Raw genomic sequence first — 20,183 nt, 5'->3', positions numbered from 1 at the left:
CGCTTTGCCATATACTTGAGCTCAGCTTTTGCTTAGACAGGTCTGGTGGGTCTCGGTCCCATCTTTGCGAGTTCCACAATGAAAGCGAAACCACAGATCATTTCTTTTCAACGCGTCGCGGGTTCCTATTGCAGAGAGACTTCCGGTCGATTGTCTTTCGAGTCGCAGGCTTATTTTTTGTTAGCCGCCCCCTCTTTTCCCCCACCTCAATTCGTTTTTATTTGCGCATTCAGCATTTAGTTTCAATCGTCGCTTCTAATGCCATCTGCAATTGTCCGCGGTGACACGGGAAGGCTACTATGCTGAATACGGTCCATCATCATTTTTCTTTGCATGTGTGTAATTATTATTGACATCTCCCTTCCCGTTCAAGTCTAATGTTTTTTTTTTTTTAATTAACTGCGCATTTATGTGAAATAACTTTCCGTTGGAGTAGTTGGTTGATAAGTGTATTCATCAGTTTAAAAAGTACTCCGTTATAAATAGAGCAAGTCACAATGATTATACACGTGGGGAGAAATATTGCCTGGTTGTGTTGAGAAAACTACGACAGCCATTTAGAAAGATAAGTCGTATTGACCAGTACCACAAGAACTTGGGAAGGTGCACGAACGAATAATTAGACAAATTCATCTACTAACAACATAATTCCACTCGCCGTTGTTGCTCAGTGGCTATGGTGTTAGGCTGCTGAGCACGAGGTCGCGGGATCGAATCCCAGCCACGGCGGCCGCATTTCGATGGGGGCGAAATGGGAAAACACCCGTGTACTTATATGTGGGTGAACGTTAAAGAACCCCAGGTGGTCGAGGTTTCCGGAGTTCCCCACTACGGCGTGCCTGATAACCAGAAAGTGGTTTTGGCACGTAAAACCCCATAACTTAACAACACGATTCTCACGATAAAGGAACGATCGCAGAGGTCGCTGTAGTATTCCTGTAGGAAGCTTTGTGATTTCTGGCACCCTGGACAAGGCGCTATGGATCCAAGCGTTAAAGGGTCTGACAGCTGGCCAGAATGTGTTTTGAGGCGTTAATGAAAATGAAAAAACCATAATTTATAGTGATATATCCAAGCAGGCTGTTCCCGATTTAAGTATGAATTATAATTTTAAACTGGCAAGAAAAGTATATCAACAACTACTAAGTGGTGCGAATCGGCGGTGAAGCCATGGTACTTGAGACGTAGTATACGAGATTAATTACGCAAGTTGGCTGTTATTAGGTACTGCATACTTATTGCTAAAAATTGCAGTTCGTGTAATATTAGGCGCTCGCGCTTCGTTCTATGCGCATTACGAAGTCAAATAGTCCACGCTATAGCGACCGCCGCTCACCTCCCTCATTGCACTCACTTATTAAACAGGAAGTGTGAAGCAATACAACATATCCTACTCGAAGATAGAAATAGACTGGAAGGGGACGCGGCATTAAACGACGTTGCAAAAATAATAGCCGAATCATTTCAAGGCAATGATGAGGTCGTTCTTAAAGAAGAAAAAAGGGCGTGAACGAGAATCAGATGGAAAAGGAGCAGGTGCAGAGAAATTTCAAACGAAAAAAAAAAAGCCGAAGAGCGAATCCCGAAGCGCACAGCGACAGGGTTAGATGAGGTTCCCGTTAGACTGATTAATGAACTAGGTTCAAGAAGTAAGGAAGCTCTGTTGGAAAGCAGCAGAAAAAAACTTACAAAATAGACGAATACCAAACAGCTGGCGATCGCAAAGCAGAATGAATTTGGTTTCTAACGGTAAAGGGGAAAAAGATAGAATTAACTCATATAGACCATTGACCATTACATACGTACAGGTTAGCAATGCAGACGAATAAATTAAAACTGCAAGCATGGGCAGAACATAATGGCATATTGGGAGAACTTCAGAACGGCTTCAGAATCTGTAGGCGTCTGGATGATAGCTTGCTTGTCCTTGCTCAGGCTATTGAAATATCCAGAGAAGAAAGGAGACCGTTATATGTGGCTTTATTGCACATTACCGGAGCATATGAAAACGTGGAGCGCAACATTTTGCGGAAGATATTCTGGAAGGGGAGGCTTAGACAACGACTGTACAAATTGTCTGAGGAAAATTTACCTTGCATATATACTGTTTGCCTTGAATGGGAAGGGATGAGGAGGGAGGAGAAAGTTGATATAACCGAGAGTCTGAAACATGGGTGCCCTTTATCCCCGCTGTTGTTTATGATGTATATGGTAACGAAGGAAAGGGCGCTAGAAGGAATCAGTATCGAGTTTAACTTCGTACAAGCAGGCAGGCATGGTAGTGGAGTAGCAGCTCCCGTGTTTCTTTTATGCAGACGACATTGTATTGCTTACTAACAGGAAAAGTGGTATGCAACATCTGGCTAATATCTGTGGACAGGAACGGGAGAATTTAGCATTAAAATTTAGGGCGTTACAAAAATTATGCAGATCCCATGCACTGTGGGAATCAATGTAAGCGAAGCTATCCGTGTTGGATGCTTTGATTGACGATAATTAGCGGTGATGTTCACGGCTAAAGCTAAATTTCTTCAACGTTTAGACTAACACTAAAGTGGTGAGTTGATGTTAAACGTTCCCTTGCGTGCACCGCTGCTGTTTGTCTGCGTAGTACACAGAACACACAGGGAGAGGTGTTTGCTTGGGGCTTTCTTGTGCGCCACATTTTATGACCTCTAATGTCATTTCCTCACATGGCACATCGCATTGTGGCAGAAGTATTAAACTTGAATTTGATTATGGGGCTGTACGTTCCAAAACCACACTCGGATTATGAGACAAGCCGTAGCGGCGGACTCCGGATTAATTTTGACAACGTGATGTTCTTTAACGTGTACCAAAATCTATGTGCACGTGCGTTTTTATTTCGCCCCCGTCGAAAAAATTTCGCTTTAATAAGGCTTTTGCCTTAAAAGTCGTCTCGCATATTATGCCTCACCCGATGGACAACTCCTTCACGTGTTTTCTTTTTCTGTCTTTTTTTTTAGCAAGTAGTAACCGTAACGTTTGTTTCTTCCGCTCTGTTTATTTCTCTATGTGGATGGCGTGGTCCAGCGACGCAGCCTGCGTGAAGCCCAGCAGTAGCTGTATGGCCAATTGGCGTTAGTGACGAATCATCCCTATCAGAACAGTCAGCAAATTAGACATTTAGTGCTTCTGCAGAGTGTGAGAAGCTGCTCGTACAGCTTCACTGTCTTCAGAGTGGCGCACATGTGCCAATGAATTGCGGTTACGCATACGTTCCCTGACTGTTCTTTCGCCCAACTTACGAAACGTGGAACGGTGCACCCAAAACGCGCTCGCTTCGCGCGCTACTCCGAGTTTCAGTTTCGAATCGTCGGCCAATCGATTGCGGCGGAGCTCGCACACCACTCCGAGCCAAGCCATTCCGAAGCGCTTGGTGGTGCGTCGAGCGACAGACAGCAGCGGCGCGTCTCGGAGCGCGCTCGGCGTTCTCGCCTGACGTCGGGACCATCGAGTCGCGCGTTGCAGCTCGCGCAGGTTGAGACGGCACACCGCCAGCCAAGGAGCTCGCTCACAATCGACGAGCCGCCGCTGCGACAGCAAACGAACGAGAGCTGTGGCCGTCGCCGGTCTGCCTGTGAACTTCGGCGTTCACGGACTCCTTGCGCGGGTCTATCCTGCCGCGGCAGTAGCGGGCAGCCGGCGCCGTCGGCCGTGTGCCGTCGCAGGCCTGGGTAACCTCCTGACGAGCGTCCGCTGGCAAAGCGACGACGGCCGTCGTAGCGGCGACGACGAGGCCATGTCGTCGTCGTCGACCAAGCCGAAGCGCTACTTTGTCAACACGCTGCCCGACTACGACGGAGCACCGATCCCGCTCGAGCGGGAACTGTGGGTCGAGCGCTGCCGCGACACGGTGCAGCGTGTATTCACGCACCAGGGCACGGGGTTCGATGACTGCGACGGCGGCCTATACGTCGGAGTCGCCGGCGTCGCCTTCATGGCGCACCGCGTGGCGCAGAGCCCGCACTTTGCGGGCGACCGCGCGCGCCTGCTGACCAAAGCGCAGACCTACCTGGGCCACGCACTCAGCTACTGCGACCAGCCACAGGTGCGCGCTGACCGCGCCATGCAGTCGGCTTTCCTGCTGGGCAGCGCCGGCGTCTGGGCGCTCGCCGCCGTGGTCGCCAACGAAGTGGGACGCAACGACGACTGCGACAACTTCTTGGCGAGGTACGCGCGGGCTCGCGCTGCTTGTGGAGCGCGTCGAAGCGTGCTTCTTGTATTTGTTTTTTTTTTCTCACGTATACCGAGGCACGCGACTTGACGATAGGTGCGTGTCGATGCCGCGATCAGTCTCTTTCGTGTAATTTCTCCTAGGAAATAGTCGTTCATTTGCTGGTCAATATAACCTCGAGCGTACCGGAATCTTGGAAGAACGCTAACATAATCCTAATCCATAAGAAAGGGGACGCCAAAGACTTGAAAAATTATAGACCGATCAGCTTACTGTCCGTTGCCTACAAAGTATTTACTAAGGTAATCGCAAATAGAATCAGGAACACCTTAGACTTCTGTCAACCAAAGGACCAGGCAGGATTCCGTAAAGGCTACTCAACAGTAGACCATATTCACACTATCAATCAAGTGATAGAGAAATGTGCAGAATATAACCAACCCTTATATATAGCTTTCATTGATTACGAGAAAGCGTTTGATTCAGTCGAAACCTCAGCAGTCATGGAGGCATTACGGAATCAGGGTGTAGATGAGCCATATGTAAAAATACTGGAAGATATCTATAGCGGCTCCACAGCCACCATAGTCCTCCACAAAGAAAGCAACAAAATCCCTATAAAGAAAGGCGTCAGACAGGGAGATACGATATCTCCAATGTTATTCACAGCATGTTTACAGGAGGTATTCAGAGGCCTGGAGTGGGAAGAATTGGGGATAAAAGTTGATGGAGAATACCTTAGCAACTTGCGATTCGCTGATGATATTGCCTTGCTTAGTAACTCGGGAGACCCATTGCAATGCATGCTCACTGACCTGGAGAGGCAGAGCAGAACGGTGGGTCTGAAAATAAATCTGCAGAAAACTAAAGTACTGTTTAACAGTCGCGGAAGAGAACAGCAGTTTACGATAGGTAGTGAAACACTGGAAGTGGTAAGGGAATACATCTACTTAGGGCAGGTAGTGACCACGGATCCGGATCACGAGACTGAAATAACCAGAAGAATAAGAATGGGTTAGGGTGCGTTTGGCAGGCATTCTCAAATCATGAACAGTAGGTTGCCACTATCCCTCAAAAGGAAAGTGTACAACAGCTGTGTGTTACCAGTACTCACATATGGGGCAGAAACCTGGAGGCTTACGAAAAGGGTTCTGCTGAAATTGAGGACGACGCAACGAGCTATGGAAAGAAGAATGATGGGTGTAACGTTAAGGGATAAGAAAAGAGCAGATTGGGTGAGGCAACAAACGCGGGTAAACGACATCTTAGTTGAAATCAAGAAAAAGAAATGGGCATGGGCCGGCCATGTAATGAGGAGGGAAGATAACCGATGGTCACTAAGAGCTACGGACTGGATTCCAAGGGAAGGGAAGCGTAGCAGGGGGCGGCAGAAAGTTAGGTGGGCAGATGACATTAAGACGTTTGCAGGGACAACATGGCCACAATTAGTACATGACCGGGGTAGTTGGAGAAGTATGGGAGAGGCCTTTGCCCTGCAGTGGGCGTAACTAGGCTGATGATGATGATGATGATGATGATGATGATGATGATGATGATTGCTTAAACGAAAGCTGGCGAGGCATTAACGCTTCTGTGATTGCTTTCTTTTATTTATTTATTTTTTTATTTATTGCTGTTTTCTACAGATGATTTTTGGCTCGGGAAAGAGCGACACGCTATAATGAATTCACTAGTGCGATTATGTGCAAGTTTTATTCGACCTATGTGCCGTGTCTAATTGGGGTCGAGAGCTTGCATCTTTAACTTTGTTGGCCGTGTTGTTAGCGTGGACAGAAGTTTACGAAAGAGCTAATGGACACAGTAAGTGTGTTGTATTTTTCGCCGTGACATCTCGCATGCCAGGCCGGGTAACAAAACTATAACAATTATCTTTTCAGTGCTCTCCTGCCCAAAGTGAAAACGGTGAGAGCTATAAGTGAAAGTTCTATCCTCGTGCCAGCTAAAGCCTTTTCAATATTATGAATGCCGTTCAGTGAAATTATGCACTGATTTCTTTATTGTACTTCGGTACAGACTCACTTCAGTGTGTATTACATACAATTTCTTTTAATCCTTACAAGCTTTGATATGCTTGATCATTTCCCTTTTAACTCTCCATAATTTAATTTTCAGACAGCTTTGAGGGCTTCCTGATAGCTTTGTCGAAGATAACACTGGCGTATGAACTTTAAGATAACCTTAATTATATTTGTGTGGCTATTTTAATGAACTGAAAACATCATGTGCCATGTCTTCTATGTATCATTCACTAGGAGACACTCAGAGTAAATTGTGAAGATTGAATCACTGATTTGAGTGCTTGGTACTGCATAATAGATAAGATATTTGATTACTGTGCTAATTGACTGTTTTGTTTTGCTCCACATTCAATTTTCAAGCTCTGTGCTTCATGTTCAACTGAGTGGCATTGCATTTCTGTCATTTAACTTCGAATAAGATCAGTTTTTGCGGCTTGTTGAAGAATGTAATTGCCATTTTTCCTTGAGCATGTCACTTCTAGTACACCAGTATGGTCCCGCTACACAATAAGGCTGAATTGCAAATTCAGTGTCTGAACAATGGAATGGGGACAATACCGACAAAGCTGCAGTCATAGGCATAACCACAGGCTGATATGAGTTGCTCTTCATGCATAAATGTGCGACCCATTCGTTGACTAAAATAGTGTCTTTGAGACACACACTGCTGAGCACGAGGTGGCGGGATTAAATCCCGGCCACAGCGGCCGCATTTCGATGGGGGCGAAATGCGAAAACACCCGTGTACTTAGATTTAGGTGCACGTTAAAAAACCCCAGGTGGTCGAAATTTCCGGAGTCCTCCACTACTGCGTGCCTCATAATCAGAAAGTTGTTTTGGCACATAAAACCCCATAATTTAATTTATTTTTCTCTTCGTGACACAATAGCTGATGGCTTACGCTCGAGTACTAAATAGGCGTACTTGAGCCTGTCATAATGATAAATTTCATTAATTATGACAAGCATAGACATGCTCCTGCAAAAATCAAGCATGAATATGTCTGTGTAGCCAAGTACATGCACACCTAAAATGTTAACACAGAGCTGCTAGCTTTGTATTTTCTTAACCATCACACTACTCATTGAACTATATATGATTGAAATGGAATATTGTGTATGGAAAATGAGCATGTGGCTGTAAGCAACAATTAGTTCTTTCTCAGCAATAATGTCACTAAGGTTTTATAATTGTACTAGACCTATTACACTGATATTAATCTGTAATTATCCATTTCAGTCATTAGCTCCATGTTGTCACAGGGTAGCAATTTCTTACTTACTTTTCTTTCCTCCCGTGCAGTGAACTGGGGAATGTTGTGCTGTTGCCATGCTTACACAGTTGTTCGTTTTATTACATTCATTGAACCATAACTCCAGCTCTATTCTCATTCAGCCACTTTCAGGGATGTTGCTTTCATTGACAGCTCATTGGCTAAGCCAACAGCTAGCGTGCCTGTCAATCCATGACCTGTGGAGGTGTGCCTGATGACAGGTCACACAAAAGTGAAAGTATCTCGAAAGATGGATAATAGAGAATGGGACTCCTGGTTGGTGCCTGGTCATCAACATTTTGTGTGCTGTTTATGCTCTTTTAGAATTTGTTCTCAATTATGTCGATTGTCTTTTCTCATTAGGCAAATGCTGGCCTTCCTAATTAGACCCATCTCTGGGTGCTGCAATATGCCGTAATTTAATAGAACATATAAATTAGGCCATGACCTTGAATCAGAATTGTGACCTTCTAATGTTTTAGCATGAAAAATACATGCTTCTGCACACCTCTAAAATGACATGGCACCAAAACATAGCACTAAATCATTTTAGGCTTCTATAATGCTATGTCATAAGCATGTTTGCATTAGTTGGTTTAAAAAGATGGATTACTAGCAGGAAAAATGGAAGGTGGGTGGTCTTGCCATCTTTTAACTCTCATACCTGCACAGTGCTGGCGCATTCACTGTCATTGTAAATTTTTAAGTTTCTTCTATTTAGACTGTTACTGTGAAGAAAATTGCAAAATTTGCTTATTTTTCAGTGTAGTGTGATAGTTTTTTTGTTGGCAAGCGCTTAACTAGTCACGAGCAGACAGTGTCAATAACCATGTTGTAATCGGGAGCTTTAAAGTAGTGTTGCCACCGGTCATTCACATTTGTATTCATTTTTTTTTGCCTATGAAGCCTTTTCTTATGTTAAGAGTGATATTTTTTTCATATCAGCATAGTTTGTCATTTCAGTTTAACTCTTTTGTTACTGTGCCTAAAGAAATTGATTATCTACAATTTTTCTGTGCATTGTTGAACATTTCTGTTGCAATCCCTTTATTGGCAACTGCGTGCACCATCTGAACTGACGACTGAACTTTGAACTATTTGGCAGATTGGGGAGTCTGAAAAAATGAAACTCCATCTGGAGGTATCACCAAAGTTAGCATCCAGTACTCCCAGCACATATTCAATAAAAAGATGTAAAATTTGTGCTTTGGTCAACTTAGCAACATAATTTTTAAATGACAGCAGTAGTCAAGACAGAAGCTTCCCTACTGTTAAGTTTCTGATCAGATTTATAGGCTGTTTTAACAACTTCTCAAACAACAGTATATACTCAGAAGTGCATCTTATTTAGATAATCGTGTACGACTAATACCAATTCCTACTTCATTTTCCCCACCATGAGTTGTTTTTATGCATCAGTGTTTCGACAGCATATCTACAATTTGTTGCGAGCAATCGTTCCCATCATCTTTGGTTTTCATTCGCACAAAAGCACGCAGTAGTCGATTTCAGACCCACCTTCGACCGAATCTTGGCTAGCAGTCTAATCTCTTGCACTTTGAACACCTCCTGTGCAAGTGCCCTTATTCATGCTGTGCAATATTGTGCAACGCTCCACATTACTTCACAGCACTGTACAGGCACTGAACAAAGCATGTGAAGGATTCAGTGCCAGTTGAATGCACACTAGACTGCCTTGCTTGCACAGAAAAGCTGACCGAATGCATTAATCAAGTATGAGACAGCTTCTGCATCCTCCCTGTCCTGACAACCATTGCTTCATGACCCTAAAGAATGCAGTAACATAACAAGCCAGGTGCTTGCTGCAATGGGTAAAAACAAATCCTCCCTGTACAATGGGAACTTGCCCATTATCACATTTGCAAAGCTATAGTTTTCCCGAATAGCATGGGCTAGTATTGATGCCAACAAATCTCCTTAATAATTATCTTTTTGTGTGATCTGACTTAAGAAAGCTGGGAACAGGGAACTAGACTTGTATTTTGTATATTTTAGATTTCTTTTACTCTCTAACTATACTAAAAATAGTAAATTACTTTCATTTGTGTTCCTTGAGGTGCTTCTTTGAATTATCACGTAAAAATTGTCAGTAATGTCAGAGCAGTTATCACTGCTATACATCCATTCAAGACACCACATATCAGGTTATGATTTTATGTATTGCAGCATATGTTGTGACTGCTATGCCTTGAAATGAAATGTTAAAACATAAAAACACTAAATATGAGCACATTTCCAATGATAACAGTTAACTATAGTGTATCAGTAAGAGCTTGCAAATGATGGAGTCATTAAAAATATGTAGATATTTCAAAGTGCTCTTGAATGGAACGCTGCAGTCTGAGTTGAATTGTGAGTCAGTTCTCCAGTCACTTTCAGTCTGTGCGCACCATCCATAGTCGCTCAGTGGCAACGGCCTTGTCCTTTCTTAGCACAAGTGGTCGCAAGCGTAACACCAGTGATTGAGAAGCATTTGCAGTTACGTGCATGTGCACTTATTATTGTGCATTGTTGCACTCGTAGGTATGCAGCCGTAGCTGACATCTGCGTGCCAGTCAAGTTCCTGGACTGTGGCAGCGACGAGATGTTCGTCGGACGAGCTGGTTACCTGACGGGACTGCTCTACCTACGCTCCAGACTCGGACGAGAGGTATGTGCTGTCTTTAAAGGGAGCACTGCTGGGCTTTCCTGACCATGACTGCCCACTGTCTTTTCAAATAGCTCAGCGCAGGACAGCACACATATGGAGGGTTGGTGTATATGTGCGGCTGTCTGTACTGACACTCCAGATGTATGGGCCACTGGCTCTGTCCTTTATAGAGCATTAGAGTGAAAACAGCAAACGCTGCCTAAATATCACCACTGCAACAAACATGTGCCTTCAAGCGCATCATTCCTTCATCTAAGTGAACAGCTTTCTTTGGCTCTTTTTGCCCTTAATCATGGTTGAAGGACTAGGTATGTGGCCTCAATCTCATGGATACTTCTGCCATTACCAACTAGCTGTTTCAGACCATGAGGATAGCTGTAGGGGCTTCTTGGTACGGCATATTTTATTTTGTTGTAGCGCAAGCTGAACAAGGACTACAGAAAGGCACATCTGTGCTACGTGTGTCAGATGTGCCTTTCTGTTGTCCTTGTTCAGCTTGCGCTACAACAAAATAAGATATGTTTCAGACCAACGTGCTGTTGCACAAGAGCTTCATAGAGTTGGAAGTGTAGATGATGTTGTTGGTGGTGGGGCTATGTCTTGCTTCTCCAGCCTCTGTGCTGAAAGATGTTGGGCACCTTGGTCTGCCAAAGTTTTCTTGGTAAGCGAAATTTCGCTTTGCCAGCTCACTGCAGCTTCGCTTCGACCAACTTCCACGGTGCTTGGGTTCAGCACGATTCTTTTATTTACGTAAAATATATATATTTTTTAATTGCATGGAGCGTATTGCGCACTTTGTTCTAATCAGATGAATTACCTGAAGAAGTGGACATTACTTACACAACAAATTGCAATGTACAGCTGGTTGATTAAGAATAAGCTATAGTTGCCCTCTGAATTATTAGCTTTGTGTCTTATGTTCCAATTGTAAAGTTCAAAGCCAGAAGTAGTCATGTCAGCTTTGCAGAAATACTTGTGCTGGCACCACTTTCAAGATATAGGAAGCTTTTCTCTTCACATCTTTCAGAAATGCCCCTGTATTGGTGCATCATTATCTGTCAAAGGGGGTTTTTAAAATGTGTTTGAACTAAAAACGACAAAGAAACAACAGGTGGTGCATCTTGTTATCTGTGTTGCAAAAACTGCTCTACACATACTTTGTGCTTGCATTGAGCAATATATTAACATTTCTTTAATATGGGAATTATCGTATTTACTCTATTCAAATGCGCACACGTTTTTCATGACGAAGAAAAAAAAGAAGAGTACAATACTGTGCACCTCGTGCTTTCATATAGAAATACCATTTCTCTCATTTGGAAAAAACAGATTTATTCCCAGTACACTAAGGTTGCGATGAATAAAAACACAAATGGAAGCGGCATGCCTTGCCGCCAAGATTTTCACTGCGCCAGTACGAGTCGCGTGGGGAAATAGATCTCACCCATTGTCGCTATTAAACAGAAATAGTCGCCTTATCGCTATCAACAGACCAAAGCATTTCATCCTCGGTGCCATCCGTGGCGTTCGAAATGCCACACTTTTTAAAGGCCTTATTGACCATGGCAGACGAGATCGTGCGCCATGCATCTTTCACCCATCCAGCAAAGCCCTGCAGCGAGGCACGCTTCATTATATTGGCAGGCGTGAATTCGTGGCAGCCACTGACAAGCTATTCGGTGTAGAGCGCCCGAATTCTATCTTTCACTGGCTTGTTCAAACAAACATTGAGCGCTGGAGCTGCGATGTCATGCCACCGGGTATCACGACAAGGTCGGTGTTGCATGCAGCCAGCTTGTCCTTGATGCACTGGTCAAGGTGGCACCTGAACGCGTCGAGCACAAGCATCCCACGCAGACCCAAACTGCCGCCAGGTCTCTTCCACCAAACATTATCAATCCAGTCGGCGACCAAGTCCGTGTTCATCCAACCTTTTTCATTTGCACACACAATCGCGCCACTCGGAAACATGATTCCTTTCGGGAGCGTCTTCCATTTGAAGATAAGATACGGGGGCAGCTTGTGCCCATCCGCAGTGCAACAAAGCATTGCAGTGACTCTAGTTTTTTCATGGCTGGAAGACAAAACATGCACTTGCTCTGCCCCCTTTTCAACAGTTGTGGTGGCAGGCATGTCAAAGTAGAGCGGCGTCTGATCGGCATTTCCAGTCTGTCCGAAGTGGTAGCCCTTTCTATGGCGCAACTTCAAGATGTGCCGCTAAAAACTGCAATTTTTCTTCATATTCTTCGGGCAATTTTTGGCATATCTCTGTCCGTCTTCGAAGAGAAAAGCCTTTTCTTTTCATAAAATTTGATAAGCAGCAGCTGCTCACATTGAAGTCACTCCGCATTAGCCCTTTCTGTAGGGCTAACTGCATCGCCCGTACTTTGAGCAGATCGGTCATCACAGGCCGCTGCGCTGCTCGCTGCTCTTGCACGTATTCCGGGAGCAGCTCTTCTATTTCGGCGAAGCGGTCCTGCATCGGTCCACTGGAATCCTTTCTTGTTGCTTTGCTGGTGAAAATACTCTCCTTCTGTTTGCGCCAGTCCTGTACGCAAGTTTCAGGGACTCTGAATCCCCGTGATGCGGATGTGATTTCTGTCCGTCTTTGCGCACGTGATAGCTTTCCTTTTAAATGCGGCATAATGGTGAACTCGGTGTGTCTTCGCAGTCGGCACTTCCATGCTGATTGAATAAACGCAGAAAACGGGAAGACGGGTGGTAGACTAGGTTACACCATGCAGTGCCTGGTTACATGTACAACATGCAGGTATGCGCACGGAGGAAGCTACGGCAGCTAGGCCAGAAGCACGTACGAGGTGGCCATTTTTCTAATGCTGATGGCGATATGGTAAACAGGATTTAAGGTCGTACTCGATTCTAACGCGCATGGAATTTTTGGACCCGTCTTATCGGGAAAAAAAGTGCGTGTTAGATTCAAGTAGATACGGTACTGCTGTAGAAAACCTTTTTAACTCTTCTAAAGTACATATAAAAATGTGAGAACCTTTTCATGCATCAATAAATGTCTGGAATAGGTTGCAGATTGTGACCATTTATTTTATTTGCACAATGTCTTGGTTCCTTTTGACTTAATGGCAAGCCCTAATTTCTGTTCTAATTAAATTGTTTCATACATAAAAGTCGAAGAAAGCAGCTTTTTTATTGCATGTACTTATTGAAATTAAATTCTGAGGTTTTACATGCCAAAACTAGGATAGGAATATGATATGAGTCATGCCTTAATGAGGGACTCAGGATTAATTTCAATAACCTGGGGTTCTTTAACGTGCACCCGATGCACAGTACGCAAGCTTTTTTTAAAATTTTGCCGCCATTGAAATGCGGCCAAGATTTTATCCAGGTCTTAGTGTGTTAGCTTTCTCAGGGTACTTCATGCACCTTCCAGGGGCTAACTGTCTGTCTATATATCTATCTAACCATGGATATATGTCTCAACTGTTTTCCTGCCTGCCTGGGTCACTTAGTAGTCTGTGCTCAAACAGGTAGTGCATCGGGTTGCTGTGCAGAGGTAACAGGGTTCGAAACCAACCGTTGGACCAACTTGGGTCACTCAGTAAGTGTCATTGTGTATGTATGTGTCACCTTCAACGAGCCTTTGTCATACCGACATGGGTCACTGTAGATGTAGCACTAGGTACGCTCCGTTCAAGGAAACTTTCGAAACCCCGACCTGGAGCACTGGGTTTGTGCCACTCGGTCTGTGCTTTCAGTAAACATCCTTGATGCCAACTTGGTTCAACTGGGAAAGTGCCACTCTACAGCAACAAAAAGATCCGTTAAATTTCTCCGATGCTTGGCAGAATTGAACCCACGTCACAAGGGTTCCTCAAGAAGATCAATGCGACACATTAGCAGGCTGCACCACACGTGCACTGGGGTGTGGGCCGCTTTCCGTTGAATTTTTTTATTCAAGAGCGAGCTTAAGTGGGATATCTCTAGTAGTTGAACGTGACTCAATAGTACCAAACCAACCCACTTACACCGTTAACTGCATCTATAACCCAAAGGCCAGGCAGCTGTTTTTAGAATTCGCACATCTGTAGTATACTTACATAATTTAAGTGTATCTTTTAAGTATAGTTGTGACATTGTAGTGATGCTGAACAAGGCGGTGTCAAAAGTGTGACTCATCAATCTAACTGTAACGGGTAAACTTGTACACAGAAAAGCAAGTGACACTCGTAGCACAACGATGGTGACAAGCACTGTCATAGATCATTGAAATTTGATCTACATGTCGAGTGCATAGGCTATCTTACACGTGACTTCTCATACGAGGGACGTTCCGAAAGTAAGTTTCATCATTTTTTAAAAGAGAAGATTGTACACCAGGTGACACGAACAATCGCCATAATAATCCACACCTGTTACTGGTTTAACAATACAAGAAGCAACAACGGAGGAGGTGTGACACATACGCAGAGCACCAGAAAAGAGAACGCAGCAGCAGGCCGGCATGCCAGAGGTTATCCCAATGCAAATCACAATGGCAGCCAGACATGTGCTGACAACATAGTCGTCAGTGGAAGTGCGCGCCCTTATAGTGCCTAGAATATACTGGCTAGTGTGCCGTCCGCGGCCTCCCGGGTGGCACCAGATGCAATGAATGCCGGCGGCTGCCACTAGGAGAACTGCAGTGCAGGTGGGTGCCGCGGCACCATCCGGTCTTCGTAGGCCGCTGTGTTTCCACCGCATCGGCAAGCGGGCTGTTGCGCTTTTTGTTTTTATTAAGCTGTAGCAGCAGCACAGTTCAAATGTGGGCAGCTGATTTATAAATTGTGGTTTGTTTTGAGAACAACAGGCTTCTCTAGCGCTTGTCGTTTGTGTGAAAAGCGTGTGCTATCTCAGCTCGAGCAGCTTCGAGCGGGGAACCTGATGTGTTTCTATGCTGGCGAAGAGAAAACGTAATTTTTAAGGCAAATGCCTTAGATCTCCATGTTCCAAGGCCGTGTTGTGAGGTACAGAACACATCACACGATCCAAGGAAGGCCAGAAACGAACCAAAGCATGTCCAGCCGTGTATAAGAGATGCTAAATGATTAGCAAATTTAATTATTGATTATAGTGATTGGATTAAGGGGTATTACGTTGAATTAGGGGGATTAAGGTGTATTAATTAAGGAGGATTAGGGTGGATGAAGGAGGATTAGGGTGCATTAAGGTGAATTACAGTAGGCTTTACAAGGCGTTCGCCTTCGTACGTGTCTCTTCGGCGGTAGCTAAGGACACTTGTTTTTTATTCTAGCCATGATGGCAGCGTAATTTTTTTAAGGGTAAGTTTTAGGTTACATTTTTCATTCTAATAAAGTAAAGGAATTCTAAGGTTATGTTACTGTTCTATTGATGTTATATTAATGCATAACCGTTGAAAACCGCTGTAACCGATCATCCATTGAAATGACTTGAATTTCGCTGTCCTCTCTTTTTATTTGCTGCTATTTCTGCCTATTATCGTATTTTTGTCCTCATAGGTCTGAATGTTTTTTATTGTTTGTAAACCATGTACCCATCTCCTCATAATGCCCATTGGGCCACAAGGATAGGATAATAAGTAAAAAAATTTGCCTGTAAAATGGACAGCATGCGGTGTTCTGTGTACTATACATTTTTTAATACCTGGTAAACACGTGCAGATTTCTTTTTATGTCTGATATAAGTGAACGAAAATGGGAAACAGATCTTTCATTTAAGTGTAACAAATATTTTATTCTCGCATAACAACAGTCAAACGCGGGCATATAAGACAGCCCTAGATGAGATAATGCACACAGACATGAAGAAGATAGATCTAGTGGCAGTGATGCAGTTTAAAGAGCTTCTCCCGTTGCCTTTGCGCTTCCCTCTCTTTGTTGATGCCTTTTACAAAAAAACCGAAACCTCAAGAAAACGTAGAACTTCTTGTCAAAGCTAGTTTTTCATGCTCTGGGCACCCTAGTTGGGGAAAGGCCAGTGTCTGCAGCTGACCTGAAAAATCAGGTAGACTCGCTACATGTAACTTGTTTTTGCTAAAGAACACAGTAAAAGCATCTTCCACGGCCTTCACAGCGGTTGACAAGGTCTGACTAAGATAGACAAGGCCTCCATTGTCAAAATGCATAGTGCAATAGTGAAGCAGCGTCGGCACTAGCTTCAGCTTTAGTTACGCAAAGGAAGCCTGCACACTGTGGTCAAGAATTTCGGGCAGTGATCTTTCGTGCAACAGAACAGTGTAGTAGATCAAAGCACTACTGCTCCTTTTTTCTTGTTTTTTTTCCCCTGGTACTCACGAAAAGTAAGGTGCATGCTTAGGATAATACTCAGGAAATATCGTGGGTATAGCGTAGGGTTTCAGGCGTGGTTTATCGTGGGGAATCTTGGGACAACGCTGTTCACGGTGATAGAGAATGCGCGCTCGACCAAGCTGTTTTCGAAATGTTTTTTGCAAACCACAGCAGTTGGTGCTGGTCTTCTGTCCGCTCTCCTGATCATTCTTGCCCATTCTGCTGCCGCTTCGTATCAGTGGTGGAGTGAACAAGGATACAGGCCCTTTGTTCGAGCGGTAACCGCTTCGACACAACGGCACAAAGCAGGTCCTCTCCTTGCACTGTCTCTTCGGCATTTTTTCATTGCCGCCGCATAGTTCTCGTAATGACAGGCACATGAACACAGCAGCGACACACTCACTCTTTGACAACAACAAGAACAAACACGTAACGCTGTAATAACACTGAAAACGCCAACATAGAAACCGACGCAACAGCTGCGAAACTGATATGCGAAGCAGACGACACGCGCAGTCTGCACCCACCTGTGTGGCAGCGACCTCTGGCATTCATTGCAGGCGGCGCCACGCTCCTCCATTGAAAAGAGCGGGTGCACGGCACACTAGCCAGTATATTCTAGGCACTATAGCGCCGTTATCCGGTATGAATGGGCACCTGTTTCCTGCATAGGAAGCCGTAGTGTCCGGACGTCACTTCCACAACAATGCTGAAGCGGAGCAGGCTGTGTGACAACTCCTTGCATCGCAGGGCATCGAGTTTTACCAGAATAGTTTCTTCAAACTGATTGCACGTTATGACAAATGTCTCAATGTCGGTGGCGACTATGTAGAAAGATAGTGCAAGGTGCATAGCTCATGATGCCATGGTGTATCTCTTTTTTTTTGGCAATAAAATTTCTGTCTGAAAATAAATGATGAAACTTACTTCCAGAATGTCCCTCGTACATTCCAGCGTAATCATAGCTGCTTGCGTACATTTCAGAATGTGCGCCAGTATTCGGTACATGCACAATCTAATTATACAACATTATTTCACTATAGAATCAATGACAACATTCTCAATGACTTCGATACATGAAAGCACGTCTTGCACCAAGCGATAACTTTGTAATGGTGGTTAGCTGGTTAGAAAGTCACTGGAAAAAGATCATGTATGCTTGTGAATATAAAGTCCTTTGTCTTTTTTTAATTTGTTTTTTTTTTTGCCCCATGGGCTTTTGGTCTTATCGTCAGAGAACTTCTGCAACTGCAGCAGTTTGCTCATTTTTCTTGTTTCTCCTTTTCTATTTGCATTACTGGTGGCACCTCCTCCTCAGAGCACTATGCAACAATACAATTTATAAAACGGGGTGTTTCAGCAGTAGCTGTCTCTTATTGTTGGTACTACTATGTGAAACAAAGTGATAATGCTTGCGGATTAATATCCATAGAAGTGGTGCACATCAGTGTGGCTAGTCATTAATAATAAGGTCGTTATTGGCCCTTTACAGCATAGTACCCATGAGTGTAAATGCCAGCATACAACTGATAATCACAAGAGCTAACAAAAATATGTGTTTGAATGAATTTTTTTTTCACACATCCTAGGACACAGCTTGTTAGACATGTTCTACAAAATTGGTTTTTATGTGTAAAGTGTGCCAAAGATATTTCAGAAAGGTAGACATCTCCGTGCCTTCTGGCAGCACCAGCATGTCACCACGTAGCAAATTCTTTTATTGTGTTTTGACAGTATGTAAGGATTATATCAGATGAACATATTAAATTGTTCAGTTGTTTCAAAGTACACTGCATGTGAAACAGTCGACCTCAGGCCTATTGCTGAAAAAAGGAGTTGTCAACTTCTTTAATTCTGCTCTGATGAGACCGAAGAAATTGATCAAATAAACCAGCAGGTTGAATTAAACAACACGCAGAAAAACTGCAAGACACACTCCTGATTCAATTCGTAGTATTTATTCGAGTTTAACACGCCTCCAAATAAAATGTGAACCAACTTTCTATGTGTCGAAAGTACAGTAGAACCTTGTTCATATTTTTTTGGAAAAAACCGCGAGAGAAACGTACTAACCGGGAAAACGTACGATCCGAAGTAGCTAACAAAATTTGACAGACTCAATCATTGTTTACATCTACTTAATGCAAAGCGTCGCGCGGATCCTTGCGGCACGAGGCGCCGAAGCACGTTGAGCTGGTGGTGTTCCGGCGGCCCGAGACGCGTTTTGTTGTTTTCCTGTTGCGTGGCATTTTAAGAAGGCGACGGGAAACCGAAGCGAACTCAAGCTGGTGGGTGACGCTGGATGCCGCCGAAGCGAAACGTGATGTCTACATCGCACCACCTGTAGCAGGGAACGGCAGCGCATTTTGACTATCGCTTTCTAAAAGCGTGCAGTACGTTACCAAGTGGTACTACGCACCAGCGCCGTAAAACAGATAGGTGAAGATGCTTATCGCAATAGGTTTGGCGGCGATAGCTGTGATTACGGCGTGCGACGACCCGGGCGGAGATGTGCTGGTACCGAAATGAGAAACTGAGTGCGCGCTGGCGTTTTCACGTGAGACGGGTGGCCGAGTATTGCAGTGAAGCTGCCACGGAGGGCAGCTATAGACTGTTGTTGACCGCGCGCTCCTCGTGCATTTTCTTGTTTACGTGGGCTCTAGCAGCCGGAAAAGTTATCATACGATTACAGATTTGCGACGTATTAAACTTTGGTGAAAAATCGTGTTTTCTGGGATTGTATGAAGCGATAAAAAATGAGCGTAATTCTAGTGGGTTGTTTTTTGTGTTCTCGGTTGCGAACGTTGGCGGTGGGGAAACGTGCGTAACAGAAACGTATCAACGAGGTTCTACTGTAGATAACTGTTGTACAAATTAGTTAAAGCTCCTAGCCAAGTAGTTGCTATAGCAATTATATAAAGACTCCAAACGAATGTTTGCTGTCGGCATCGCCGTGAGGCTCCTTAGATATGTCGGTATATATATAAGGTATCTTATATGAGGTATAAGGTATAGGTATTTAGGTATCTTCTCAGACTTAAATATTAAAAGGGTAAAATATATTAACAGATCTCAAAGCTGAAAATTATGTAATTCTGTTGGCGTGGATGTGGACTACCTCCGGGATCGGCCCAGGAATGGTAGGAAACATACCGAATGAGGAACAGTGGTGCTAAATTCGCTAAGAAATACGTCGGCTTTAATTAACAAACATAAATGAAATTGTATGAAGGCAGGATTCGAACCGACGACAGACATATCGTTCTTACTTAGTCCGCTTACGTTTACTTCAGTTCATACTGCCACTGCAGCTACAAGTTTTACACTCCATGTAATATTCTAACATGTTGCTATTGCATTCATTGGTTCACCCTTATGGCGAAACTGATACTCTTTAGAATCGTGGCAGGTTTCCTAAAGTCGGCTTTGCTGCACGATTTTAAGTCAGCTTTGCCGCAATAAAGCAATGTTATGCGGTAAAGCATACGAATGCCGCGAAGGCCATTTAAATTTAATACCCGATTGCACCGCGCAGGGAATTTTCTGCTCAATTCCGTTGGAAAACAAATGGCGCCCGTTAGGATAGGGTAAAATCCGTTATCAGACATTGTGAGCTACCGTTAATTAACATTTTCCTACGGCGGGCCAATATAGGCATCGTTGACGGGAGATGGCATGTGTTCAGCACATTCACCGTCCCCTAAGTTCCGCCATGACA

At 44.1% G+C, this 20,183-nt stretch overlaps 1 protein-coding gene across 2 annotated transcripts in view; it reads left to right on the top strand.

The window, feature by feature from the left end:
• The first annotated feature begins 2,625 nt into the window (after positions 1–2,625).
• Positions 2,626–20,183, top strand: part of LOC126523486 (lanC-like protein 3) — a 61,522-nt gene continuing 43,964 nt past the window's right edge. Inside the window, exons 1-2 of one of the 2 annotated variants that reach the window (XM_055066857.2) lie at positions 2,626–4,194; positions 10,055–10,181. In XM_055066857.2, coding sequence (XP_054922832.2) covers positions 3,764–4,194; positions 10,055–10,181 — 558 coding nt within the window. In that variant the 5' untranslated portion in view covers positions 2,626–3,763. The remainder of the gene's footprint in view (positions 4,195–10,054; positions 10,182–20,183) is intronic. The other variant, XM_050172092.3, reaches the window with a different exon arrangement.

This window comes from Dermacentor andersoni, chromosome 6 (genome assembly GCF_023375885.2).
Source record: "Dermacentor andersoni chromosome 6, qqDerAnde1_hic_scaffold, whole genome shotgun sequence".
Classification (NCBI taxonomy): Eukaryota; Metazoa; Arthropoda; class Arachnida; order Ixodida; family Ixodidae; genus Dermacentor; species Dermacentor andersoni.
Note: the sequence above shows the minus strand (reverse complement) of the source record. Positions and strands in the feature narration are given on the sequence as shown.